This window comes from Balaenoptera borealis (assembly GCF_965194805.1).
Source record: "Balaenoptera borealis genome assembly, chromosome: 9".
NCBI lineage: Eukaryota > Metazoa > Chordata > Mammalia > Artiodactyla > Balaenopteridae > Balaenoptera > Balaenoptera borealis.
Window position 1 is genome coordinate 14535631 of NC_138873.1, and position 26897 is coordinate 14562527.

At 38.4% G+C, this 26897-nt stretch overlaps 1 protein-coding gene across 3 annotated transcripts in view; it reads right to left on the bottom strand.

Moving 5' to 3' along the window:
* The window catches only part of ESR1 (estrogen receptor 1), a 259159-nt gene that overhangs the window by 189695 nt on the left and 42567 nt on the right, over positions 1 to 26897 (bottom strand). For all 3 annotated transcript variants that reach the window (XM_082405482.1, XM_082405483.1, XM_082405484.1), the window contains exon 4: positions 287 to 403. In XM_082405482.1, coding sequence (XP_082261608.1) covers positions 287 to 403 — 117 coding nt within the window. The remainder of the gene's footprint in view (positions 1 to 286; positions 404 to 26897) is intronic.

The following is a 26897-nucleotide window of genomic DNA, read 5'->3' on the forward strand; positions in this document are numbered from 1 at the left end:
ATTTCTAGAATAATTCGCTGAGCAGTCTTCTTTTCCTTCCGCCACCACCTCCCACACACTTTTGATTTTAGATATAATTATTTACATTGAAAATATGAAACACAAAATGGTGTGTTCAAATTTCTTATTTTTTAATAAAATGTGTTATAAAAATAGTGTTGTTGTGAAGAAAAGTGAGAATAGAAGAGAAATCACTCCACTCCCGTGGTGACTAGAATGGAAATGGCCAGCAGTGGGTGGTGGGACAAGGACCTCATGGTGGGCGCCCTGGGTCCAAGGTACCTACCCCCTTTCATCATGCCCACTTCGTAGCACTTGCGTAGCCGGCAGGCCTGACAGCTCTTCCTCCTGTTTTTATCAATCGTGCACTGGTTGGTAGCCGGACACATGTAGTCATTATGTCCTATCGAAAGCAAGAGGACAGAATTAGTATTATTTCAGGAAATTTAGCTGGTCGGAATCTACAGGGAAGCTGTCTGTGGGATGTTTTCACATCTCTTCCTTGGTCTTTCTATGTTGCTGCCTCAACCCATCATCCTTTTTTGTGTCCTTCTTGCAATGTTAAAAAAAAAAAAAACAACTCTCCTACAATTAATTTCTGCCTCCCCAAGTTGCTTTGCGAGTTCTTTGGGCAAATCCCCTTCAGTTCACCCAGCCTATATTTGGGGGCATGATGTTTTATATATATATTCTCAAGGTTAAGCTTTCTCAGTAGATAAGGCCTTTTTTTTTTTTGGACCCAGGCCACCCACCAAAATTGCTGTCCAAATAGAGCTGTTAGAACTTTCAGACAGAGGGTTTCAAAGTGGCCTTTCTTAAAATATAATTTAAAGAATCTTTAAGTAGGTCTTCAAACGCAGCACAGAACACCTAAATTCCAGTTGGGAGGTGGTGGGCTGTGGTGGTGACCAAGGTCGGTCCTTAAGGTAGTAAGTCAGTTCACCACCCACTAGCTGGAGGACACTCAGCAAGTCGGTTAACGTCCTTAGGCCACACTTCCCACCTCCCCCCCCACCCCCCCCCACCCCCCCGCAACCGCTGCATAACATTATTCTGAGAACTAAATGTGAGGCTACACGTCACGGGCTTAGCACAGTGCCCTGGGTAGGGCAAACACTGAATGAACGTTAGTTGTTGTTGCGGTTATTTTATTCTAAATCCTCTTTCTTTTCTCTCTTGTTTATTGAATCTCTCTCACTCCAATGCTTCTTTCTAATTGGCTTTTTTTTTCAAGGTTTATTAAGATATAATTAGCATATAATATTGTGAAATTTGGGGGGGACCTATGAGCTTCATGAACTTGGATGTCCAAATCTCTCCCCTGCTTTGGAAACGTTCTCATCCATTATTTGTTTAAATAAGCTTTCTATCCTTTTCTCCCTCTCTTTCCCTTCTGGTTCTCCAATAATTCCGAAGGTTGTTTCTCTAATGGTGTCCTGTAATTCACATAGGTTTACTTCAACTTATTGGCTTTTATCATGTCATGCAAGTCTGACCCACAAAAAGGGTCCCCCTTGATCCACAGCACTCTTGAACTTCTATCTTATATCCTGTCCCTCCTTCTCAGCTCAACACCTAACAGATGTCTACAGTGGAGGTCTTTTTCCTCCTTTTCTCCTGCCTGGCTCAACCCACATCAATCTGCTTTCCACCTTCGTTACTCCACAAAAACAGCTTCCCGGAAACTGTCAATGACTTCTGTTGCTGAATTCAATAGACACTTTCAGCCCACATCACACTTGACCCATCAGAAGCATCTGACAGTTCCTTCCTTCCTCTTGACACATGCTTTTCCCTCGGCTTCTGTAACCAAATGCTCCCAGCGTTCCTTCTACCTCTCAAGCTGGAGCTTCCCAGAGTTTGCAGATTTGCCTCCCTCCGTGCCACAATAATCCAGAGCTGAACAGGGCTCAATGCCAGGCCCTTTCCTCTTCTGTGACTCTGAATTCTCCCACCAGAAAAGCTATCTCACGCCTACAGCTTTCATCACCACTAAATACAGATAACGCACAGACTTAAACTCCCAGCCCAACCCTCTTCTCTGAGCTCTGGGGACAGGTATCCAATTGTCCACATGAAGTTTCTGCTCTAAGATTTAGAAGTCACCTCATTTCTTTATCCATCAAAAGAAGTCTGGTTGATAATGTACAGAATATTAAACTTCACAAATTAAAAAGTATTATTGGCATGTTTTTATAAAGCAGCCCATTTATATGAGTCTAAATTCTTGCACCTCTTGGGAAAACATCCTGAATTTAGACTAAAAAGATGATACGTACTATTTTAAAATATGTTTTCCATTCACAAAAAACAGTGAGTGTATATGTGACCTTCTAATTCAGATTCTCTGTTTAAGTCTCCATTTTCTCATTTACTAAGGGCAAGACTCAACATGTAGTGAAATGTTTTAACTACAGACCTCTTTGTTCTTTATTCAACTTAAGGGTCAGTCCAATTAGAATAGGGTGGAGTGGGGACTTGATAAGAAATGTTGGTCTCATAAAACTCGATTCTCTATCTTTAGATATACATTATAAAAGGCACTGTATAAACAGGTTTCAGATTAAATTAACATCTGCATTCTTCTATTGCATAAGAGGAATCAACAAACAGAGTTAAAACCTTGTAACTTCAGTAAGAGACCACACGCTGCCTCGAATACCCAGGCATAGTTATTACTTTTAGAATCTTCCCTATTAACAGGGGCAAATTGAGGAAATAATAGAATCAGAAATAAAATTTACCTGGGCAGATATAAACTCTAGGCAAAAAGTGTATTCTTCTGAAACCTCAAAGAAACTCTTAGTGTTTGGTCTTCCATGATGTTTATATAGTACATGTTGACTTATTTTAACTCGTAAAATATAAGTTTATATCAGAAGAAAACAGTTAATAATAATTTGAACCAAAAATTACTTTGATTCACTTTCTTTCCCAAAAGCCAGAAGTTCTGCAAGCCAGAAGATGGGAGAACTGAATTGGGTCTGAAGTCAATGGTTAAATCTTATGTTTGGATTGGTCAGCCATCGTAGATATGTATCTTTATAAAACCAAGTGAAATTCCTGAACTAACATGTTTAACACATAAAATATGCGGGATTTGTACAATCGAATTCATCCCTTAACAAGAATGAAAATAGATGCACAACAGAACCAAGTTCATAATGCAAACCTTTTGTGACAAAGCTGGGCTTTCTCCTGCCTAACCTATGTGAAAATTTAGAATTGACAAATTGGCAACAAGAAAAAATTAACAAGTACTTGTTTCATATAAACAATTAAAACAAATTCTTCTTAACCAAACACCATTAACAACTATTTATAAGTCTTCAACTTACATCAGAAGAAAACACAAGTTTTTTGTTGCCTAATGAGTATAATTTTGTAAAGATGTGTTCTTAAAGCAACTGATTTAAGTTTCTTTAAGAAGAAACTTCTTTTTAAATGTTATCATTTGGTCTTGTAAAAATAATGGAAGAGAAAATCTTATTGAAGTAGAGTTCATTTAAAAAAAAAATCCCACCAACTATCTTAATGAAACATACAGTGTCTTTACTGAAGAGACTGAGGAACTCTGTGTACCTGTGACCAGATCAGCCCAAAAGTTCCTCTTGCACAGCATGAAGTGCAAGAGGCCAAATCCAAGAGGTGAGCTGCAAGTGAAGGTTTGGAGAAATAATCACTATTTTTTTTTTGCCCACCAAAATATAAAGCCTTTGAGCTAATGTAGTGTTTGAATAATAGGAAGTGGGGGTGGGAGAGGAGACAAGGCAGGTGAACCATAAGCAGGAAGCATGAAGAGTGGGGAGAGGAATTACTAGGAATTGCCTGTAAGCAGGAATTATCAGACTCACCCACGGCTCCAGGGGCCTCAAACAGAGCTTTTCCCCAGGCCTCTCTGGGATTCTTTTCCTTGACTTTTTGTTTCCCCCTTTCTTCTTATTTTCCCTCTTTCAGCTATTTTTGCATTTTTACCATCACTCAGAAAGTCTATATTTGTTACAAATATAGACTTTGCTTTACAAAAATAAGCAATGGCCCATATTCAGAGATTCAAAAGAAATATAACAACAGACCAAATTAAAACAAGCAGGTGAGGATGTGGAGAAAAGGGAACCCTCGTGCACCGTTGGTGGGAATGTAAACTGGCGCGGCCGCTGTGGAAAACAGTATGGAGGTTCCTCAAGAAGTTAGAAATAGAACCACCATACAATCCTGCAGTGCCACTTCTGGATATGTATGCAAAGGAAATGAAATTGTTATCTCGAAGAGATATCTGTACCCCCATGTTCATAGCAGCGCTGTTCACAATAACCAACGATGGAAACAACCTATGTGTCTGTTGACAGATGAACAGATAAAGAAAATGCGGAATATATATATAATGGAATATTGTTCATCCTTCAAAAATAAAGAAATCCTGTCATTTTCAACAAGGTGGATGAGCCTGGAGGGCATCAGTTAAATGAAATAAGCCAGACAGAGAAAGATAAATACTGCATGGTATCGTTTATATGCGGAATCTGAAAAAAAAAAAAAAGTCTAACTCATAGAAACAGAATAGAAAAGTGATTGCCAGAGGCTGGGGTGAGGGAAATGGGGAGAAGCTGGTAAAAGGGAACAAACTTTTAGCTGTAACATGAATAAGGTCTGAGGATCTAACGTATAACATGGAGACAATAGTTGATAGTGCTGTATTGTTTAACTGAAATTTGCTCAGAGAGTAAAACTTAAATGTTCTCACCCAAAGGAAAAAAAAACAGAGAAAGAAAAAAGTAAATATATGAGGTGATGGATGTGCTAACTAATTCAAAGGGGAGAAATCCTGCCACAATGTATACATATATATCATCACAACGTACACTTTAAATATCTTACAATTTTATTTGTCACTTATACCTCAGTAAAACTGAAAACAATAACATAAAATAAGCGGTAACCTGAGAGGAATTTAATAGTGTGTATCTTTCCTTTTGTCACCCTTTTCCCTCAGTGCTTTCTGGCAGTCACCTCAGACCAAATCTCTTTACTAAGCTTCCGACACCTGCCCCCAGTTCATTTAGACTCGACTGTCTCACAGACTCTTTGAGATGTGTCCCAAACATAAGTGACCATCTTCTCTCCTCACCTACCTGTTCCTATTCACCAACACACCATGACCCCTGAAACATGCGTGTTGTTCTAGACTCTACCCTCTTCCTCACTCAAACCCCCCACACACATAGTATAAACACCTACCAAATCAATTATTTTAAAGTTCTTTTTCAAAGCCACATCAGCTTTGTCCTGGGCCCGCCATCACTACCATAGCCCCAAGAATTTCCCACCCAGGTTACCATGACAGCCACGGCCTGCAGCCTTCCCCTGCCCATCATGCCCCACCACGTTGCCAGAGGGATTTTTATAAAATCACACACCATCATGTCACTAACCCACTTTACTAGTCTGATGTACCTCAAAGCTCTCAGCATAAAATCTAAATGCCTCAAGACAGCTCACCAAGCTGTTCCTGATCAGCCCTTACCTCCTCTCCTAGCCTCCTCTCTCACCGCCCTCTAAGCCACATCCAAGCTCTAGCTGTGTCTTTCTGTTCACTGTGTGCTCCTTCACACCCCGGGGGCTTTGCACATGCCCTTCCTTCTTGTGGGAACACACTTCTACTCTCGGCCCAATCGACTCCTACTCATATTTCAGGTGTTATCAGTTGAGATAGCAATTCCTCTGGGAAATCCTTTCTGCCCCTCCCGTGATGCCTGTCTTTTGTCCTGTCTTAACACCTACTACATTGCCCTTTAATCGCTGTTTCAACCCCCAGGTCACTTTGGGTTTGACAAGGAATGGACTATCTCTGTCTCATTTGTCACCAGGTATCCTGGGTCCAGCACATTCTCAAGGCACAGAGTGGAGCTCAACAAATATTTGTTATCGGAACAAAATGGAATCCCTAAGCTCTGTGTTGCCCCTCCCTCGCCCCCTGAACCCCCTCTGTGGAGCACAGGCCTCCTGAGGGGGCAGATTGGAGTTGTATAAAGGAAGACGGTGACCCCCAACAAAGCAATGGTCACTACACCCCAGGACCCCAAAACTCAGGTCCACAAAAACAAGACTTGGGCCTACGGGACGAAACCAGCAGAGGGAGAGGCAAGTCTACTCTTCAACACTGGATGGGGCCAGACATTAGCATAAAGGAGCAGGTCTTCACAGATGTGACAGGTCAGGAAGTGAGAAGTAAGAGCTTGGATTACCCATGAATTATCTCCACCACTATTTCTATTCTGATGCCTTGCTGGTTTTCTAAGATGAGTGTATTTTATGACTGCCCCCAAATAAAAATCAACACGTTCTAATTATTTCAAAGCTTGTTCTTTATAGAAATGTTTTCGTGAACTAAAATTTTATTTTTTTTTCCCTCTAACATTTTGGTTATGTATGCATTTTAATATGGTTCCTTTTACTAATAGTGATTTCTTTTAGGAGTGTTTTAACTTTTTTGGAACTTCTATTTTATGACTTTTCTGAAGTTCAATTCTACAAGGTGATTAACAATTTCTTCCTCTCATCTCCCCCCACTCACTGCCATCACCAAGAAACAGATTTAGCTGTGAAAATAATGGGTCCCTTTTATTACTTCCCATAAAAAATTTAAATTCTTATAAATGAACTATTAACAGCATCAAAGTATTAGTAGGGAAGGAGGCACATCTTAATTGAAGGGTTTCCTACATATAAAATACATGGACCCTTCAGTAACTGAAGCTAAAATACAATGTGCACTGCTCGTCTTAATAGTTAAAGATATTTAAAATATTTGCTTCAATAATATTACATAAATCTGAACAACAACTTGCCTCAATAACAGTTCTGTGATAGGTATGTAGTGTAGTTTTTTTTTTTTTCTTCCTTTTTTACTACTTTCTAGCTTGTGGATTCAGAAGTTGTACTTGAACTGTGCTTTCCAACTATTTCTATCACTGACACATTTCAAAGTTTGAAGGAAGCACACACACAGATTTAAGTCATAACCAGAAAAACTTCAAATTATATGACATCAACTCTTATTTTATGATTTTTTTATAAATGAGCTCAGGAAAAATATACACAGTTCTCTGGGGGGAAAATGAATTAAAATCAAAAAGACTGATGAGGTCAGGCAAAAAGCTAAGCATGTTAAGGAATAAGCACTTAGCATTTTTTATCAAAATATGAGGAGTTAGCTAATGGTTCATATTTTTAAGGTATGGAAATGAAAATGAATTCTCAAATTAAAGATAAATTAACTCTCCAGTGTTTAAGCAACCACAAATCCAAAAAAAAAAGGTTCAACTTTAGCTAATCTTATCTGAAAGTCTCATTGTATGGTTTCAAAGAAACAGTATTTCATTTTCAAAGTCCCATTCTTTTATACCTGATTAATCCATAAATTTAGCTAGCATCTATAAAGCTTGGTTACCTTTTCATTAAAGGCTCATTGAAATTAGAATTTGAAGTATCCAAGAGCCGTACACAAATTGTCTAAGGTGCCAAATAAGATGTCAAAATCAGTATTTCTTTCTCCTTCTAAGAATCAATATGCATTTATAGAGTGTTAAATACTGTTTCAAATTTGATATGGAATCACAGGATCATATACATATTTGGCCAAGAGGAAACCTCTAACTTTTTGTTTTATCAGTGAAAGATTATACTTTTCTTGAGGTGTTAAGGTACAGAAAACATGTCAAAACATAGTTTTGAGCCTTAGCATTGGGAAAATAAGGGTTTGCTCATGAATTTTCAAAGCACTGCAATATAAACAAGCAACCATCCCAACCTGAGTGGAGGCTTCCAGCTACAGCCCCTCCTTAGCTTGTTCATTTCACACTTGTGCATGAGATCGTATGACCAAACATCTTGCTTCTAAGAAAACCGACCCATTTGGGTACTGACCATGATGTGCCAGGCACTGCATAATACACGGATTATTTCATTTAATTCCCCAGCAACTCTATGAGGAAGGGATTATATTTATCTCCATTTTACAGATGTAAACCTATGATAAAAGTTATAAAGCCTGCTCAAAACCACACAGCAAGCAAGTGGCAGAGATGGGTTTTGAAGCAAGGGCTCCCTTACTCCAGAGATTGAACTCTTATTCATATATGGAAGGCTCAACTTCCCCAAAGGACAAGACCTTCACTCAGGAACTGTATCTACTTTCCAGAGGCAATAATGGTAAGATTCTCTGCAACTGGTTGACCACTGAGTGTTCTGCTTCTTAGAAAGCTCATGCATGAGAAAGTAAAAAGTGAGGAATTAATAAGACCAATGTTACTGTCTTCTATTTAACTATCTGAAAGAAAAATACTGTGCAAGGCCAAATCAATATTGAATCCTTTTGGCAATAACATTTGACTTAGATGACAGGGATGAAATGAATGGTCCAACTCTCCTGGACATGATAGTACAAAGGAACAGAAGTCTAGTCCTCCCTTACACTCCAAGGAAAATATTGACTTCCTGCATTATCTCCAGCTACTCCAACCCTGACTCATGAGTGCTGCTTGATCTTAGCAGTGCCCATACATTCATTGACTGTGACCAAAGGAAAGAAGTGTTATGGGAGTTGCTGGCTAGCACTGAAGAACCAGTCCAAACGGTGATGCTGTGGGGCCCCACTGGCAAAAGGAAAAAGAAGACTGGAAGGGAATCTGTTGTAGAAATGAGAGTTCAAAAGGCTTTTTTTAATGAAAATGGGAGTGTATAATTTTCATTAAAAAAATGAAGACTTTAAAAGTATTCAAAGTTATGCCAAGGAAAAAATCATACCAAAATATGCACTAATCATCTCTGAGTAGTAAAGTAGATGAGGAAGAGAGAAGATGTCAAGAAGTTTGAAATAGCTTTGCCAAATTCTTAGGGCTACAGAAGAGGAGGAAGAAGTCAAAGATTCTGGTGGTTTGTGCCAGGATGTCTTGAAAACTGTTCTAATCATTAATCACAAGGAGGATCTGATTTGGGAGGCCAGTGGGAAAAAGAGGTACAGAAAAATTTTAAACATGTTGCATTAGAGATTTCAGGAGCACACCAAGAGCCAACTACCAAGCAAGTTATTGTAAATGCAATACTGAAGCTTGGGAGGCAAGTCAAAATGAAGTTGGAGATAATATGATTCAGAAATTCTACTTCTGGGTATATGCCCCAAAGAATTGAAAGCAGACTCAAACAGATATTTGTATACCCATGTTCACAGCAGCATTATTCACTACAGCTGACAGGTGGAAACAACCCAAATGTCCACTGATAGATAAATGGGTAAACAAAATGTGGTATATACAGTAGTCCCTCCGCCATCTGCAGGGGATTTGTTCCAAGAACCCCAGTGGATGCCTGAACCACAGACAGTACAGATATATATATATATACCATGTCTTTTCCTACACATGCATACCTGTGATAAAGTTTAATTTATAAATTAGGCACAGTAAGAGAATATCTGAATTGCTAGCATCTCTACTCTCACACTTTGGTGCCATTATTAGGTACAATAAGAGTTACTTGAACACAAGCACCGCGATACCTCGACAGTCGATCTGATACACCAGATGACTACTAAGTGACTAACAGCGGGATACAATGGATAAAGGGATGATTCACATCACCGAGCGGGACAAAGATGGATGACAAAAGATTTCATCTCGTTACTCAGAATTGCATACAATTTAAAACTTAGGAATTGTTTATTTCTGGAAACTTCCATTTAATATTTTCAGACCACAGTTGACCACAGGTAACTGAAACCAAGGAAAGCAAAACTGCAGGTAAGGGGGGATTACTATACATAGGATGGAATTTTATTCAACCTTAAAAAGGAATGAAATTCTTTTTTTTAACTTTTATTTTATATTGGAGTATAGTTGATAAACAATATTGTGTTAGTTTCTGGTGTACAGCAAAGTGATTCAGTTATACATATACAAATATCTATTCTTTTTCAGATTCTTTTCCCATATAGTTTATTACAGAATACTAAGTAGAGTTCCCTGTGCTATACAGTAGTTCCTTGTTGATTATCTGTTTTATATATAGTAGTGAGTATATGTTAATCCCAACCTCCTAATTTATCCCTCCCCTCTCTTCTTTCCCCTTTGGTAACCATAAGTTTGTTTTCTAAGTCTGTGAGTCTGTTTCTGTTTTATAAATAAGTTCATTTGTACCATTTTTTAAAAATTCCACATATAAGTGATATCATATGATATTTGTCTTTCTCTGTCTGACTTACTTCACTTAGTATGATAATCTCTAGGGCCATCCATGTTGCTTCAAATGGCATTATTTCATTCTTTTTTATGGTTGAGTAATATTCTATTATATATATATATATATATATATATATATATATGTACCACATATTCTTTATCCATTCATCTGTTGATGGACATTTAGGTTGTTTCCATGTCTTGGCTATTATAAATAGTGCTGCAACTAACATTGGGGGTCATGCATCTTTTTGAATTATGGTTTTCTCCAGATATACGCCCAGGAGTGGGATTGCAGGATCATATGGTAGCTCTATTTTTAGTTTTTTAAGGAACCTCCATACTATTCTCCATAGTGGCTCTACCAATTTATTTATATTCCCACCAACAGTGTAGGAGGGTTCCTTTTTCTCCATACACTCTCCAGCGTTTATTGTTTGTAGACATTTTGGTGATGGCCATTCTGACAGGTGTGAGGTGATACCTCATTGTAGTTCTGATTTGCATTTCTCTAATAATTAGCAATGTTAAGCCTCCTTTCACGTGTTTATTGGCCACCTGTATGTCTTCTTTGGAGAAATGTCTATTTAGATCTTCTGCCCATTTTTTGATTTGGTTGTTTCTTTTTTTGATATTGAGCTGCATGTGCTGTTTGCATATTTTGGAGATTAATCCCTTGTCAGTCGCATCATTTGCAAATATTTTCTCCCATTCCGTGGGTTGTCTTTTCATTTTGTTTATGGTTTCCTTTGCTGTACAAAGCTTTTAAGTTTCATTAGGTCCCATTTGTTTATTTTTGTTTTTATTTTCATTACTCTAGGAGGTAGATCCAAAAAGATATTGCTGTGTTTTATGTCAAAGAGTGTTCTGTCTATATTTTCCTCTAAGAGTTTTATAGTATCCGGTCTTACATTTAGGTGTTTAATCCATTTTGACTTTATTTTTGTGTATGGTGTTAGAATGTTCTCCCCAAACACCAGGCACTGTGCTAAGTGACTTCAGCCCTTTATCTCATCTTAACATCATAACTGAGGAGGTAGGGTATTGCAATTCCCATGTTATAGAAGCAGAAGCTGAGACTTCAAAAGACTGAGTAACTTACTGAAGGCCACTTGGCTGGCAGCTGGAGGAGCCATGACTGAAATCCAGGTCTGTGTCATTCACAAGTCCTGGTTCCCCCAGTAACACCACAATAGGGTTGGTGAAATGGAAAGAACTCGAGAACTATTGAACCAGAATGCCTAAATATGTTACAACTGACACTGTAATAAAAATAGAATTCCCTAATGTAATCACTGTATTATATCTTTGGGAGGGCATTTCAGAAGCAGCAAGGAAATTAAATAAAACCTGTGATTCCTAATACTTCCACAGTTAAAGTTATGAGAGCTTAATCACATGAAATACATTTATCTGTAGGTTATAACATATATTATACAAAAATCTTTCCGGAAAACCTTTCAGCATGCTCCACCATAAAATAAAGAAAAAAGAGAAAGTAGAAATAAGGTATTGAGGAAGTAAATAAAAAATTTACATTCTGTGAAAGAACAACTGCAGTACTATGTTTAGAACCGAAGTTTGACTCAGATATTAAAGTGAATATTCTCTGATTTACAGCCAATGCAACGAGCCAAACAAAATGAAATAGAATTTGGCTGTCTCAGTGAACACATTCCTAAAAATCCAGTGAGGACATTCAGTGTGCCATGATTTGAACGATTTCACAACCACATCTGTACGTAATGGCATGCAAATAAAAACAGTATACCTTCATAATGCATCCCCAAATTATATTTTTACAGCTAATCAATTCTAGTATATCTTATCAGTGACAGCAACCACTTACAAATGACATTTTACTTTTATTTTTTAATGAAAGTATTTTTTAATAAAAGTATTATTTATACCTCAGTCTATTTTTAAAGGAAAAAAAAACTTTAAAGGAATTCTAGGAAAGATACTTGTCCTGGAAAGTTTCTTTTTCTAAATGAAGTAAAGGGGAAATCTTCTATCTACTGGCCCTCATCAGACCCCCGTCTGCTACAAATTTTGACCAGGGCAACAATATGATCCCTCTCCTTGTCCGGCCTCGCTTACCATGTGCAAAACCACAATTGTTTTAAGGCCATGGCACAGGATCAAACCAACAGCTGCAATAAAGGAAAACATAATGAAATCAGTGACCACCAGCTCATTGTCAAACCCCAGAGACCATGAACCGCTTTCCATAACGCCTCTTAGGGCTCAACACATAAGCAAGTGCTGTTCCACAGTCCAGAAAAGGACTTTCTGAAATCGCTCCCCCGGAACAACTGGTATCAGACAAAGAGGGGACCAGCGTGATAATCGGAGCAATGAGTTCCACGCCAGTCCGTGTTCTGCTCACCTCAAGACCCCTCTCCTTTGCTCTGTTCGATTGTTTCCAGAGCTTTTCTTCAAGCTTTCTTCCTTCTTGTGTTCATTTAAAGTCCAAACAGTGGTGGCCAAAAACAGTAGAAACAATTTCAAACTGTTCTTGTCCCAAGCTGAAGAGCAAATAAGAGGAAAATGGACAAGCGATCAGAGCAAGAGGGTAAAACTCAGAGCCTGTGCTTCAAGTCCTGTATGCCTAGAACCACCGATAAGTGCATCGCCCCACCCTGCCATCTCTGGGTCATTGTGGTGCTTTAAGGAGAAAATGGAAAGACTATTTACTAAGATCCGATGTGGTGTGGAATATGAATGTCCTTCAAGCTGCCACACCTGAATGTTCCCTTGTTAGCGTTTGACCATCAAACTGCTAAATAAGGGGTTTCATCCACCTTCAGGAGGCCTCCAAAATTAACGCCCCAGGTGAAGCTCCTCTCAAACATCCTGGTAAAAATAAAAGAAGAGGCAGGAGCTTCTGATTCCATGGTCAGAGGTCTCTTCTAGCGTGTTTTAACAGATGAGTTCAGTCATTTTCTTAAACTGAAGTCCACTTCAAATATGTGGAAATAAACCAAAAGACAATCTGTCAAACTTAGAAAGAACTACTAGTCTTCTTTCTCAGCTTGAATAACAATTTCTCCTAACAAGTAGAAATAAATGGATGCTGGTTTTCATTCACTGTGTTGCTAGTGAACCTTTACAGGATGGTTGTTGGATAAAACAAAACAAAACCTACACATAAGGAGAATTGTTTTGTACTTAATTGTACTTATTTGCATGGCAAATTTAAATCCAAAATAGCACAGATAATCTCTTGCATTTTATGGTCCTCACGGTGGGGGATCGTTACTTCACCATAAGCTGCAGGAACCCTGCAGCCTGGCAAAGAGCTGTGCGAATATCAGACGCTCAGTAAATGAACGAGTGGGAAGCAGAAGTGGTGTTAAAATCCACACTGTCTGGGCATCCAGAGAGCTCAAGTCTACATGGTCATACTGCCCCGGAGAGAGCCTTCTCTCAGACAAGCCACTTCACCGTGCTTGGAAAGTTTTCTCATTTCTCAAAGGTCTATATGCAGTCCACACCCCACTGTAGTTGATGAGAACGAGAGAGCCTGGGAAAATCTAGAGTCTCCTTTCCCTCCCCTCTCCAGAACGAGCCTCAGGAAATAAAACAGCATAGCTGTATGGTCTGAACAAGCTTTTTGATATCTTGGCCCCAGATCCTCATCTGTACAGGGGAAGAGATGAACCTGTTGATCACTAGGGCCCATTCTAGCTCTAAACTATGATTATTCTCTTTTCTCACTTTCCTGAAGTACACATTTCCTTTTCATCTGGCTTCTTGGGGGTCCAGACGGATGATATTTTTTTTGCTACTGCCAAGAGTTGACCTCCACTGGTGGTCGTGGCACTAAGTGGAAGGAATACAGGCATATTTAGGGAATGCCACAGTGCCAGGAGCACTGAACTTCTATTTGAGTCCCATGCCATCCTGGATGAACAAGGCAACCCCTCTGGGCCTTTTGATACCTTCCCAAGTGGCTACCATGAGGCCCAGAAAGATAATATATGCAAACACTCGGTCAACCATAAAACTTTGTGCCAATAGAAGGTATTACTATGGACTAATATACAGCCATTAAAATAAAATGAGACTTGTATGTACTAATATGGAAAAATCTCCACTCTACATTATTCAGTGAAAAAAACTAGGCCCAAAATAATGTGTAGAGTATGATACCACTTATGTTACCGAAATATGCATATGTGTGTATAAGTATGTGTATGTATATTTATGTAACTTTTGGAAGAAACTATTAATACAGTGTTTACCGATCAAGAAAGGAAGTATGGGTTTTTGAATGGGAGCAGAGGAAGACCTGAACTTTTCATCATATACTATTTTGTACTGTTTAACATTTAACCATGTGTATTTGTGAATTCATTGTTTTTTAATAATCAAAACAGAAAGAAATATTTTAAAAATTTCTAACCAACACTAGCCCAGCGTCAACAATCTTCATTTCTTTTCTGGTTCAGCTACCATTCCCGTCCAGTGGTTACTTCTCTCTGCTCAGCAACCCATGGGACAAGCAATAAACTTAACCACCAGAACTTCACTAAGCAAAAGAAAACACCACACTTCTTTTATAAAGAATGGGGAAAAGGTTAAGTGTGAGCTGCATTTTTCGGTCCTCAGATAGTCCAGCAGAGAATGAGTAGCAGATGCCCAAAACACAGGCAGATGCTCCTGTCTTGAAGCCATGTTGAGTATGTGACTCTCCTCCTGCCCCCGCTGGGCCTGGTGTCCCTTGATTTCTGCTGACCCAAGCCTTTACCCGTGAAGGGTCTTGGTCCCCTCCCCATATAGAGGGTGGAGTCATCATTCACTTTTATCCTATGCCAATAGGGTATAAGTAGGCACAGGGGGCGGCCCGGATTCTGCTCAGTGGATGGTAACAGCCCCATTTTCCCCTGGCAAACAGGACTAACCCCAGCCAACTCTGTACCCACCGTTTCTTGCCTGTCATCTTAGTGGGACAAGGAGCCAACTATGGTCAGGTGGCAGTCCTCACTTCCAGTGTCCCTTTTAGAAGCATTCCTTCCCTTGGGGGATGCCAAAGAACACAGTGGTTAATACAACACAATGGGTTCTGCAGTCCAACTAGCTGGGTTCAATACTGGTTTTGTTTCTTACACACCTCAGTTTCCTCATCTGTAAATGAGAGTAATTTTAGTGCTGACTTCCTAGAATTTTGTGGAGGATTAAATAAGATGATGCATATCAAACCATAACGTAAAGCCTGGTGCAGGGCAGGTACTCATTAAACATTAACCATCATTATTATATTTTTTTAAAGGTTTATTTCTTCGTTGTGGTGCACAGGCTTCTCATTGTAGTGGCTTCTCTTGCTGCGGAGCACAGGCTCTAGGCACACAGGCTTCAGTAGTTGCGGCACCTGGGCCTTAGAGCGCACAAGCTTCGGTAGTTGCGGCGCATGGGCTCAGTAGTTGTGGTGCACGGGTTTAGGTGCTCCACGGCATGTGGGATCTTCCCGGACCAGAAATCAAACCCATGTCCCCTGCATTGGCAGGTGGATTCTTAACCACTGTGCCACCAGGGAAGTCTTAACCATCATTATTATTAGAAACTCAATCTCCAGACCAGAAGAGCTCAGCTTTTTAGGGACAGCACCTAAATGACAAGACCTTCAAACCAATCTGTAATAACCTATCATTTCTTAATAGTTAAACAATCCTTTTTTACCCTTAAGTAATTCTCTTCACACTATATAACTTGCTAGGCTACATTTATGCAATCAAGTGTAAATCATCCAAAACACTTCATCCTATCCAAAAATTCACTTCAGTCGGCATAAGGCTAACTGTCAGAGCTGGAAACTATTCTTAGGCTTGAAAAAGAAAGCAAAAATGTAAGAAAAATAGCTATTTATTCGAACCTCTTAATAAAATACATTCAAACACCTTTTTAAACAATGGAGGATTGCAGTCTAACTGTCCAAGAGTGTAGGAAAGTCATAACATGCCTCTGAAAAGAGCTAAACTCAGCTAATAATTCACTTCTGGGCTTTAAAGTGAACGTGGCTGCGTCTCCTGCCCAAGAAGATAAAGGACGAAAGTCATCTATAGTCAGTAAGCCCCAAACTATTAAGCCAACCTGTACTCCGATTCCTGATTCAAGCTACCTGAATGATCTTCACTGAGAACAGGGAAGAAGGACTACACTTTATTTAACAGAATATATAATATTTCAAGAAGTGTTAAATTTGGTATAATTACCTTTTTGAAATCTATTCTTTCTACTGATTAATAATTTGGTGCCATTCCAAATTCTCATTTTGAAGCAACAATTATAAAGGTTATTGTGAATTTTTTTTTTTCTAATTTACTGCAAAATGCTTGTTCAGTTTGGAAGCAGAGCCCACAGTTTGGGATTGCTCTCACAGAGATTATATTCTTTGGTGTCACTATCAGGACATAGCAAGATTTAAAATGGACTATTTAGACTCAACCAACCATAAAATAAAGTCTATTCCAATAACTTACATATCCAACAAGCTTAATTTTAAAATTGTTTGCCTCTAATTCCATACTAAAAGCCTCGTTTTTCTGACCCTTCTTGATCTACTGCCATATTGGCAGGTACCAAGCAGATAGCCCCATGATAACTGCTCCTGTAAAGATTTTCTTCGAAGAATGCTACTGTAACCTGACACATAGGCCTTTTTAATAGCAGTTCACCCCACTTAATTGGTAACTGAAACAAAGCCGATTTTGAAGGAACAAGTTTCTACTAAAGTCGTGCAGAAATAAATCAATGTGACCTGTTATTTCTTGATAAATGATTCATTCTTTAATTTCTAGTCCCTTCATTTCAAATACACTATTAAGTAGTTAAATGATTCCATACCATGAATGATAAATCACAGCAATCCCTAATCCAGTTATGGCTTTAAGCAAAAGGGGAATCCAAAGCAGGATGGCACCATACGAGGTATGATTGTGGTCTCGTTTCTACTGAAAATACAAAGCTAAACTCCTTAGGAAAAAAAATGAAGCAATTGAAAGTAAGATACTAATTCACAGATACAATACTAAAAACAGAGAGGAGTGGATCAAGAGGTGGGATGGTAGGCCAGAAGTCATCTCACATTCAACTCCCAGTTGCTCGGTGGTCCAAAGGCATCATTAAAAAAAATTGCAAGCAATAGCCTCAGGGTTCTTCCAATCATGCTGACAACATCCCAGAGTCATCTCCTTTCTCTCCCTCAAAATCCAATCTGCTATGAATCGTTGCCGGTTCTACTTCCAAATCAGCTGCTGCCTCTCCTTCGGCAAAGCAGCCCTTCCACGTGGTGAGGCAGGGCCCACATCAGCTGCCAGGCTGCATCTCCTGTGCTCCTCTATTGGTGCCCAGGTCTATCCAGTTTTACCTCTCACCTTGTCTATTCCAATGGTTTCTTGACTCCGACATGTTTCACCACATGCAGGCAAACTACTCAAGGGCAAAAGAACTAAAAGGACTAATCTACTAGGAGTAGTATAGTGGTAGTAGTAGTAGTAGTAGTAGTAGTGATAGTACTAGTAATATTTCAAAGAGGTATCTTCTTGAAGAGGTAAAAATGAAGGGATTTTTTAAAAAACTGAATGGCCTTAAAAACCAAAATTAATTTGGATAAAGGAGCTCCAGCATTATGACGGTCAAGTGAGAAAATTTCATATCTCTAAAATCACTAAGACACACTTTTCACATTTCTAAGAGTTAATGCAACAAAATACTCTGTTTTTGCCCCGAGGCAAGAAGAAACAGCCCATCTCAGGGGCACATTAGCACAGAGAAGATGTCCTCCACCGCTGAGCCTCACCTGGGGTAGCCGGGAGCCACCAACGCAGAGCCCGGAACTCCCTGGCACATCAGACAGCTTATTCGAGAAGACCAGAGCATCTGCTCCTTGTCACTGAGTAGTTAGTTTTCTATCCCAAGGCCTTCTTAAAGGGATAAATTTACTTTTTGTGATAAACAAACAAAAGAATAGAACCATTACAGTGATTAGTCCATTACAGCCAAAGATAACTCTTGGCTTTCAATTTTTCCAGCTGCTTCAAGATGACTTTCCTATCCTTTATCCAACCACTTTCAGAATGAAAAGTACAAAATTTCTAAATGAAGAAGTGGGAGCAGAATGAACTGCTAAAGTACATGTCATCAGTCACGATGCCATTGGCACAAGGAGTTATGGCAAAGGGCAGACCGTCGAGGTGAGGATCAAGCACTGTCTCCAGAGTGATCAACTCATGTATGTCGTCCATATGTGCAGGATGCTCTTCAACTGTGTGGGGCCCTCATGACAAACATAAGATGCAAATGCATTTGAAAGCACCACTCCTTTCATGAAAGCTTACTGTCAGGATGTGTTTTCTCAATCAGTCCTCAAATCTTATCACCTTTCAAAGTAATCCTTTTTCTTGAAAGGTCTGGGAAATGCTGGTGTAATGCGGAGTCTAGTACCTTAGCCAAAAGGTTAAGACACCAAGGGAAAAAAAGCCTCATTCTAACGCAAAGCTTTGTGAATTTCAGTGGCTGTCCCAGCATATTCAAATCAAAGGGGGGAAACTCTTACTAACACTAGTCCTCTTGAATGACTAAATTTTAAGTCTTTGATTGATTGGGAACATCCTTTGGAAATATAAAGACTTTTTCATGCTGTGGGATTCGAGAAATATGAAAAGGAAGTTGAGAGCTGCCAGTTCTGGACATCTGGATTGCAATTCCTCATTTCAACAGGGTTTCAGTTCTATTAGCGTGCAACTGCCATCAACAACTGTTAACACCCAAGGCCCTCCCAAAAGGCTGGCTCTTCCTCCCTGGGATGTATGATTAGGGTAAACAATCACTGTTTGGCTGCATGACTGAAATATTTCATCCTTGCCGGTCAGGCCAGCTACTCTAAAGACCTAGATTCCTTAGGTATCATTGACACAAGGCCTTTCACCTCCTCTGCTATAGCTTCTCAACAACGCATAAGGAATACTATTTTATTGGCCTCAGCTACCTCATGTCCACCTGATGCAATTTCACTTGGGCCCATGAATAATAAAATGAAAGCTGTTACTTCAGTGCAAATGTGTCCTCTTGCAAACAGAGAATAAAAATGTTTTGAAACTCAGGTATGAAGACTTGCTAGATACACGACAATCTTTCTCTACTGAGGAAAAAGTAAAGTAAATACTAGTGTGAAATAAATCAATTACAACATGGATCTTTAAAATAATTTTTTATTACACCAGTAAAGATACTTATTAGAAAAATTAAAATGCAGATTAGCAAAAAGATTAAAATTTAGTCATAATCCTATAACTCAGAGATAGTCACTGTTAATATATTGTAGTACCTATTTCCAAAGTCTGTACATAGTTCTTTCCCTCTCTATATATGAGTGTATGTGAATATGTGTATTTATGTATGTACCTATGTATATGTGCGCATGTATGTTAATACATACAACACACACACACACAAGGAAGTGTTTACAAGAAACTTTTGACTCAAAGACTTTCTCCTGTCTTGTATTCAGAAAAAGCGTCTCTCTAGGAAGCACTGAATGAGTAATACATGGCCCACAGGGCCCTTAACAGTACTTGTATTTCAAGGAAAATGGATCCAAAATCAGGATTGTGACTCTGGTGCCCTTACTTGGTTCAGGAAGCAGATACAAAAGTAAGAAAAAGGAGCAGGATACCTCAGCCCTGGAGTTGAACCAGCACCTACCTTGCCCCTCCTGGTCCTTACGTGGATTTACAAAAAGTCAGGAAGGAACACAGCCAGAACAGGTGGTAGAGTAAAAAAAAAAAAAAAAAAAAAAAAAGTCCATTTCTGGGATCTAAATTCACGTATTGCTGTCATCTTATGCCTTTACACCAACTGCCTCAACAGTACCAACCTTAGGATAAAGTATTATACAGAAAGAATGGAGGAGAGAGGAATTGAAATGCTCCAAATGCCCTTTACAAAATTGATTAAAGCTGATCAAATTATTTTTTTTTCTTCTCTGAGATCAGGTTTCCTGCCACAATTTTAAAAATTAAAGGATGTATCTAAGTTTATCATCTACCAGTGGTTCACATTATACGGAAGTTTATGTCAAAGCTTATAAGTGAAAGTCTCTAGCCATTTTTTAGAACACCATTTCATAAATATCTCATAAAATTAAAACCAGGGAAAAAAGTCAAGAAAGTTGCAAACATAAAAATTATGGAGTCTAAGCTGAGCCTACTTAAATACATCTTAGCTTGGGACCAATTGTTTTCTTCCACATCAAACATCAAATACATTTACCTCCATAATAGCTACATTATATATTACTTCAGAGGAACATCTTCAGATTTTTATTAACATCATTCCCATGTCAAACTTCAAAAGTAAACTGAAATAGCACATTATCCTGGAAATAAGTAAAGTGTTATCAACTTCTGAATACATGATAGACTTACTGCTAATAAAAGCGGTCCAGATATACACATGGAATATGTTTTTAAAATATGTTACAAATAATAAACCCATATATATATATATGGGTTTCATATATATTTATGAAACTGAATCACTTTGCTGTACACCTGAATCTAACACAACATTGTAAATCAACATTTCAATAAAAATTTAAAAAAATAAACTACAGGTAAACTTCAAAAAAAATAAAAATAAAAAAATAAAAAATCCATACTCCCCTAAAATATATAATGTTCTACAGTATTAAACATGCAGAAGTGAGCCATGAGATCACAACAATAAATCACAGGGCACTAACAATGAAGTAGAACTCTCCACCTGGTCCTCTGAACAGAGTATCAATTTAAACACCACAATGTCTTCAAGTTTACTCCAGTGCTCTGTGCCCACTCCCTCCTCTCAACTCATAACCTGATCTTCTGAGATACCCCTTTGTTCCTTTATACTGCTTTGAGGCATCTCCTGTAGTGCTGAGTTTAATGCTTCTATGGTTTAGTGTGTATTATTACAATCTTTCCATTTTTGTACAAGCTGAATTCTTAATTGGATCTCACAGTCTATGGATTTTATATTTTTGCATTTCTCCCAGGGCTAAAATAAAATGGTCACTCAAGAAATATCTGTTGCATAAAAAAATCTTGTTCTAAGTCTCTGAGCTCAAAGAGTTAGCCCCCTTGGGTAGAGAGGCTGTGAGGAACTTGAGCAAGGAGGTCTGTAGGCTAAGAAGACATGAGCTAAGAAAACTGCAATAAGGAAAAGCAAGAATTGGGTCTGGTAAAAGACAACACTTCATAGAAATCAGGTTGGGTGGTGAGAGGGGAGAGAATGGCATGTACCAGATAACACAGGCAGAGGGAAAACAACTCCCACAAGGGGTTGGTGAAGACACCCACCAAATTAACTTGATAAGAACAGAGGCCAGTATGAGGAACTGCACACGAGGAGGTCGGTCGAGAGGGCAGAGATGGGGCTGGTCTGCAGGCACTTGTGTAGCAGGAAGAGTGATCAACATGCTAGCAGTCAGAAAAACAAAATAAAGAGGAAAACCATCTCCAAGGTGACTACAATCTACCATCGTGTCACTGGTTAGTAGTAGTGGTAAGTGTACTTTTACATAATTTTCAAATGAAATCTCTCATTAGGAACTCTGAAGTGTCAAAGGAACAAAACAATTATGAATTTCAATTATCTTAAGAACTATAATTTATCTTCTCTGGTGTATAAGGAAAATATTGTGTGCATCACTTAATGAAATATAGTAAAGTGTGTGTAGGATTCTTTTAAATCACTGTGCTTAGATTTGAATCACACAAAAAATGTATATTTATAAATGTAATCTAGCCACTCACCCCTGGGGGATGACTTAAGAATTTTTTTACTTATTCACTCCATACTTCCTAATACATGATTTTGAAACTGCCAAATGGATCGGATAAAGATGATGTTCATCTGGATACAATTTAAAATCCATGTACCCTTTCTCAAAGAAAATAGAATAGTACCTCTGGCAGAGAGAAATGATAATTTAATAATTAACTTGTATACTTCTTTGTTCCTTTATTTCTTAGCAACTGAAAAAGTGAAATCTCTTTTTTATTTCAGCTAAAGGAAGACGAAAATGTGAGGAAAATAACAGAAATATTTCCCCCACTATATTCTCTGTTTCTCAAGTAAAGCACTGATTTTCTTTAAAAATATTAAATCTGCTCTAAAACTCACAAATGAGCAGAGAATTAACATAATTTCAAGAAAAAATTTTACAAAGTGGATGGCAGATCTATGAAACAGATTTTTCTTGAGTGTTGTTATTTTTCAGTCAAAAAGCCAGGCAAGCAGGTTATAGTATAACCTGTATGCACAGTTCTGAAATAGCAAAGTATAATATACAGTTCAGAAATGATCAGACTACATCTCAAAGTATGCTTTTCTCTGAATGAGTAGCAGAGAATCAGCCCATTCTTTCTGATAGGATCCTAAAGGAAATAGCATTTTAATGGTATCAACAGCAGCTTTCTATGAAGGAGAGGGAAATTTAGGCAGGATTAGGCCATGGGCCGCCATTGGTAGGTTTTGTAAGAACAGTGTTAGCACATAATTTTGAGGGCTAGTTAATGCCCTTTGAAAATGTGCCTATTAAAGGCTATCTATAATTTTTGTGTGAAATTAATGCCACTCATAAACAAGGCTTTCTAATGGAATTGTTGATAAGCTTAACCACTATATATGGGCACAAAGTCTACTACTTTAATGGAAATAGTCAATGCCATGACCAGGACAGAACCATTTAGTAGGGAAATTGGAAATTTAATTTCAATCAGATGGACAAAAAAATGAAAAAGAATGCTTGAAGTGGTAGCATAAAAACACCAGCGATTAAAAACATTTGGAACCTTCGCTTACCCTTCAAAGGCATTTGTTGCCATGGTTTTTAAAGACCTCTAAAAGCTTCAGCTGTGTCCACAAGAGCTGCCAAGAAATAGGGGCTCTATACTGATTTTATTTGTCAGATGCATTTTGTCTTAATTATCTCCAAGATAAAGATTATTTGGCTGAAGGATAAAAAAAGAAGAGCCACTGTCATTTCACAGGTAGAAAGACTATGATTTTGCTTTTCTGAGCCAGTCTTCAAATGCATGCATTCATGTGTGCATACACCTCTAATTTTCATACTGTAGCATTAAAGAGTAACTAGCACTTAAAATTGGTAATAGGGATGGCACTCTTACATGGAAGGAGGTTTTCAAGTCTTAAATTTTAGGATTGTGCCTTTCTTTTTCTCCTTTGACAACCAGGAGCCAAACATCTGGCAAGTTTACCAATAGCTGGAGGTAAGACTTTTCTTTTAAAAAGTTTCATTATAAATGCTTTCATTTGAAAATTACATGATAGCTCATATGTATACACCCTAAAACTCTTCTGCCCTTTGGCCCCAATTGTCTTATTTCTCTGTTGCACAATTTGTATCTTTCTGGGCTAGAAAAGATGTCTGTGGACTCCCATAGTATTAATAATTGGTCGGGGGGGAAGCTTGCTTTTTATTTGAACATCATGAAAATGCTTAGATTTGTTCCTGCCATTTACTATTTGTACAGCTAATGTGTTGGTACCAGCATGTTCTCAAATTGTAAGATCCTGGAGAGCAGCATTTGGCCCTATTGGGCTAATTTGTGATTTTCCTGTTTAGAAGGGCCTTGAACATACACTTTTAATAATGAGAGTGCTTCTTACAAGGTTTTGGTAAGATCCAGGAAACTCATAGTATCATGAGAATCAAGAGGATGTTTCTGGAGTTACTTCTTCATTATTAATAACGGACAACCTTCAGGAAGTAGTTAAACCATTCATTTCATCAAGTTTCTTTAAAATTAACTGAGGAAATTGATTCCAATTCCCACTCCTGGACTGTCTGCAAAGTGCTGCTTCTGTTTCTGTAGCTGCTGGATAATTCTACCTGAATGTCCAGCTATCATGTCAAACTCAGTACGTCTGGAATTTAACTTACTCTACCCCTATCTATTTGGCCTTCCTCTTGATTTTCCCAGTTCAGGTGATGACACCAGCATTTTCCCTCTGTTTTTGAACCTCTTTAACTTCCTTCTTTTCCAGATATTTCATATTGAATCATCTTAAAACAATGTAGATTCTTTCATTATAATATCCTTCATTCTATTCCTTTTTCCCATTTCACAAATACCAAAGTTCAGATTTTTAGTATGTCTAAGGTATGTGAATATCAGTCAAATTAATTCTCGTGCTTTCAGTCGTTCCCTTCTCTGGTCTCTCCTAAATGCCTCTGGCAGATTAATCTTAATTAAAGACTGTTTTGTCATAACTCTCCCATGACTGAAAAAATGTAATGGCTTTGTGTTGCTTAAAGCAAACTGATCGTAACCATCCTTTCATTCCTGTATTTATTCATTGAGTGACTCCTGTAATATGAAGCCTTGATTTGGGCCTTGCCTTTGGGAGACTCACAGTCAGTAAGAGAAAGACACACATACACAAATACAAGCAGACCTCAGAGATTTTGAGGGTTGGGTTCCAGATCACTGCAATAAAGTGAATATCACAATAAAAGGAGTCACACGAATTTTTTGGTTTCCCAATGCATATAAAAGTTATGTTTATACTATACTGTCATCTATTGTGCACAATAGCATTACGTCTTAAACATGTACCTGTCTTAATTAAAAAATACTTTATTGCTAAAAAATGCTAACCATCATCTGAGCCTTCAGCGAGTGGTAATCCTTTTGCTGGTGGAGGGTCTTGCCTCAATGTTGATGGCTGATAACTGATCAGGGTGGTGGTTGCTCAAAGTGACAATTTCTTAATATAAGACAACAATGAAGTTTGCTACATCGATTGACTTTTCCTTCGACTTGAACAATCAGAGGCTACTGTAGGGTTATTAATTGGCCTAAGTTTAATATTGTTGTGTCTCAGGGAATAGGGAGGTCCAAGGAGAAGGACAGAGACTAGGGAACAGTTCATCAGTGGAGCAGTCAGAACACAACATTTATCAATTAAATTCACCATCATATATGGGTGCAGTTCATGATGCCCCAAAACAATTACAATAGTAACATCAAAGATCACTGATCACAGATCCCCATAACAAACATAGTAATAATGAAAAAGTTTGAAATATTGCGAGAATTACCCAAATGGGATACAGAGACATGAAGTGAGCAATGCTGTTGGAAAAATGGTGCCAATAGACGTTCGATGTAGGGTTGCCACAAACCTTCAATTTGTAAAAAACGCCGTATTTGCAAAAAGCAATAAATCCAAGGGCAATAAAACAAGGTATGCTTGTACCTGCAATCCTAGGCAATGGGAACAAAGTACAGTCATCCCTCAGTATCCTCAGGGGATTGGTTACAGGATCCCCCTCAGATACCACAATACGTGGCAGTTCAAGTGCCTTATATAAAATCACCATAGCATTTGCATATAACCTACACACATCCTCCAGTATACTTTAAATCATCTCTAGATTATTCACAATACCTAATATAATGTAAATGCAAATAGTTGTAAATACAATGTAAATGCTATGTAAATAGTTGGCTGACACAAGTTTTGCTTTTTGGAACTTTCTGGAATTTTTGTTAATATTTTTAATCGGGGGTTAGTTGAACCCACAGATACAAAGTGCTGACTGTAATACGGAGTGCCAAGAAGAAAGAGAACTTCTGCATTAACATCAGAGGTTTAATGACAATCAGTTTGACTAGGACAAGAAGAAATTTTACAGGTAAATCCAGAAAGAAATTCCTAGCAAAGAAATGGGATGGTCAAGTTTGAATAACAGTATGTAGTCCAGTCTTAGAGGGTCTACCTCAGAAGTAGAAACGATGACTTTAAGACAACCAGAAAGATAGGCTAGAACAAGACTGGGGAAATCCTTGAATGCTTGGTTGTCTAAGGATTATTCCATGGGCCCCGAAGTCATTAAAGAATTCTGTGCAAAGTATTGTTATGATTAGTGATTTGCTAATGTTAATAGACTGTCAGTGTGCAGACAGGTTTGGAAGAAGGAAAACAAATGAAGGAAGTGACTTAAATGAAGAAGGAAAAAGGAAGAATTAAATTATTGCAACGATCCTGGTGAAAGTTAATGGGGCAAGCTCTAAGTAGTGGGAATTAGATGGATAGACATTAAAGAGATAGACCCAACAGGATTACACAACAGTTCTGATGGGAACCATCACAGGGAAGGACTGCAAAGTGAAAAGATGAGGATAACTAACACCAAACTTTTAAGTGTAGATGCCTGAGGGAATGGTGAGAGAACTGATATAAAAGTAGTTAGGAGGAGTGGCTAGTGTCAGGGATATGTAGGTGTCACTAAGAAGCAGGGTTGGTACGGGAGCTAAACTTGGAAGATATTTACATGGCTGTTATACTGTAGGTCTTAAATACTGTACCCTAGGGCTACCATAACAAAGTACCATAAATGAGTAACTTCAAACAACATAAATTATTGCCTCACAGTTCCGGAGGCTAAAAGTCTGAAATCAAGGTGTCAGCAAAGCCATGCTCCCTCTGAAACCTGTAGGGAAGAATTACTTGCCTTCTGGTGTTTGCCAGCAATCCTTGCTGTTCCTTGGCTTGTAGATGCATCACTTCAATATCTCTTTCCATCATCTCATGGCATTATCCTCCCTGTCTCTCTGTCCAAATTTCCTCTTCCAATAAGAACATTAGACA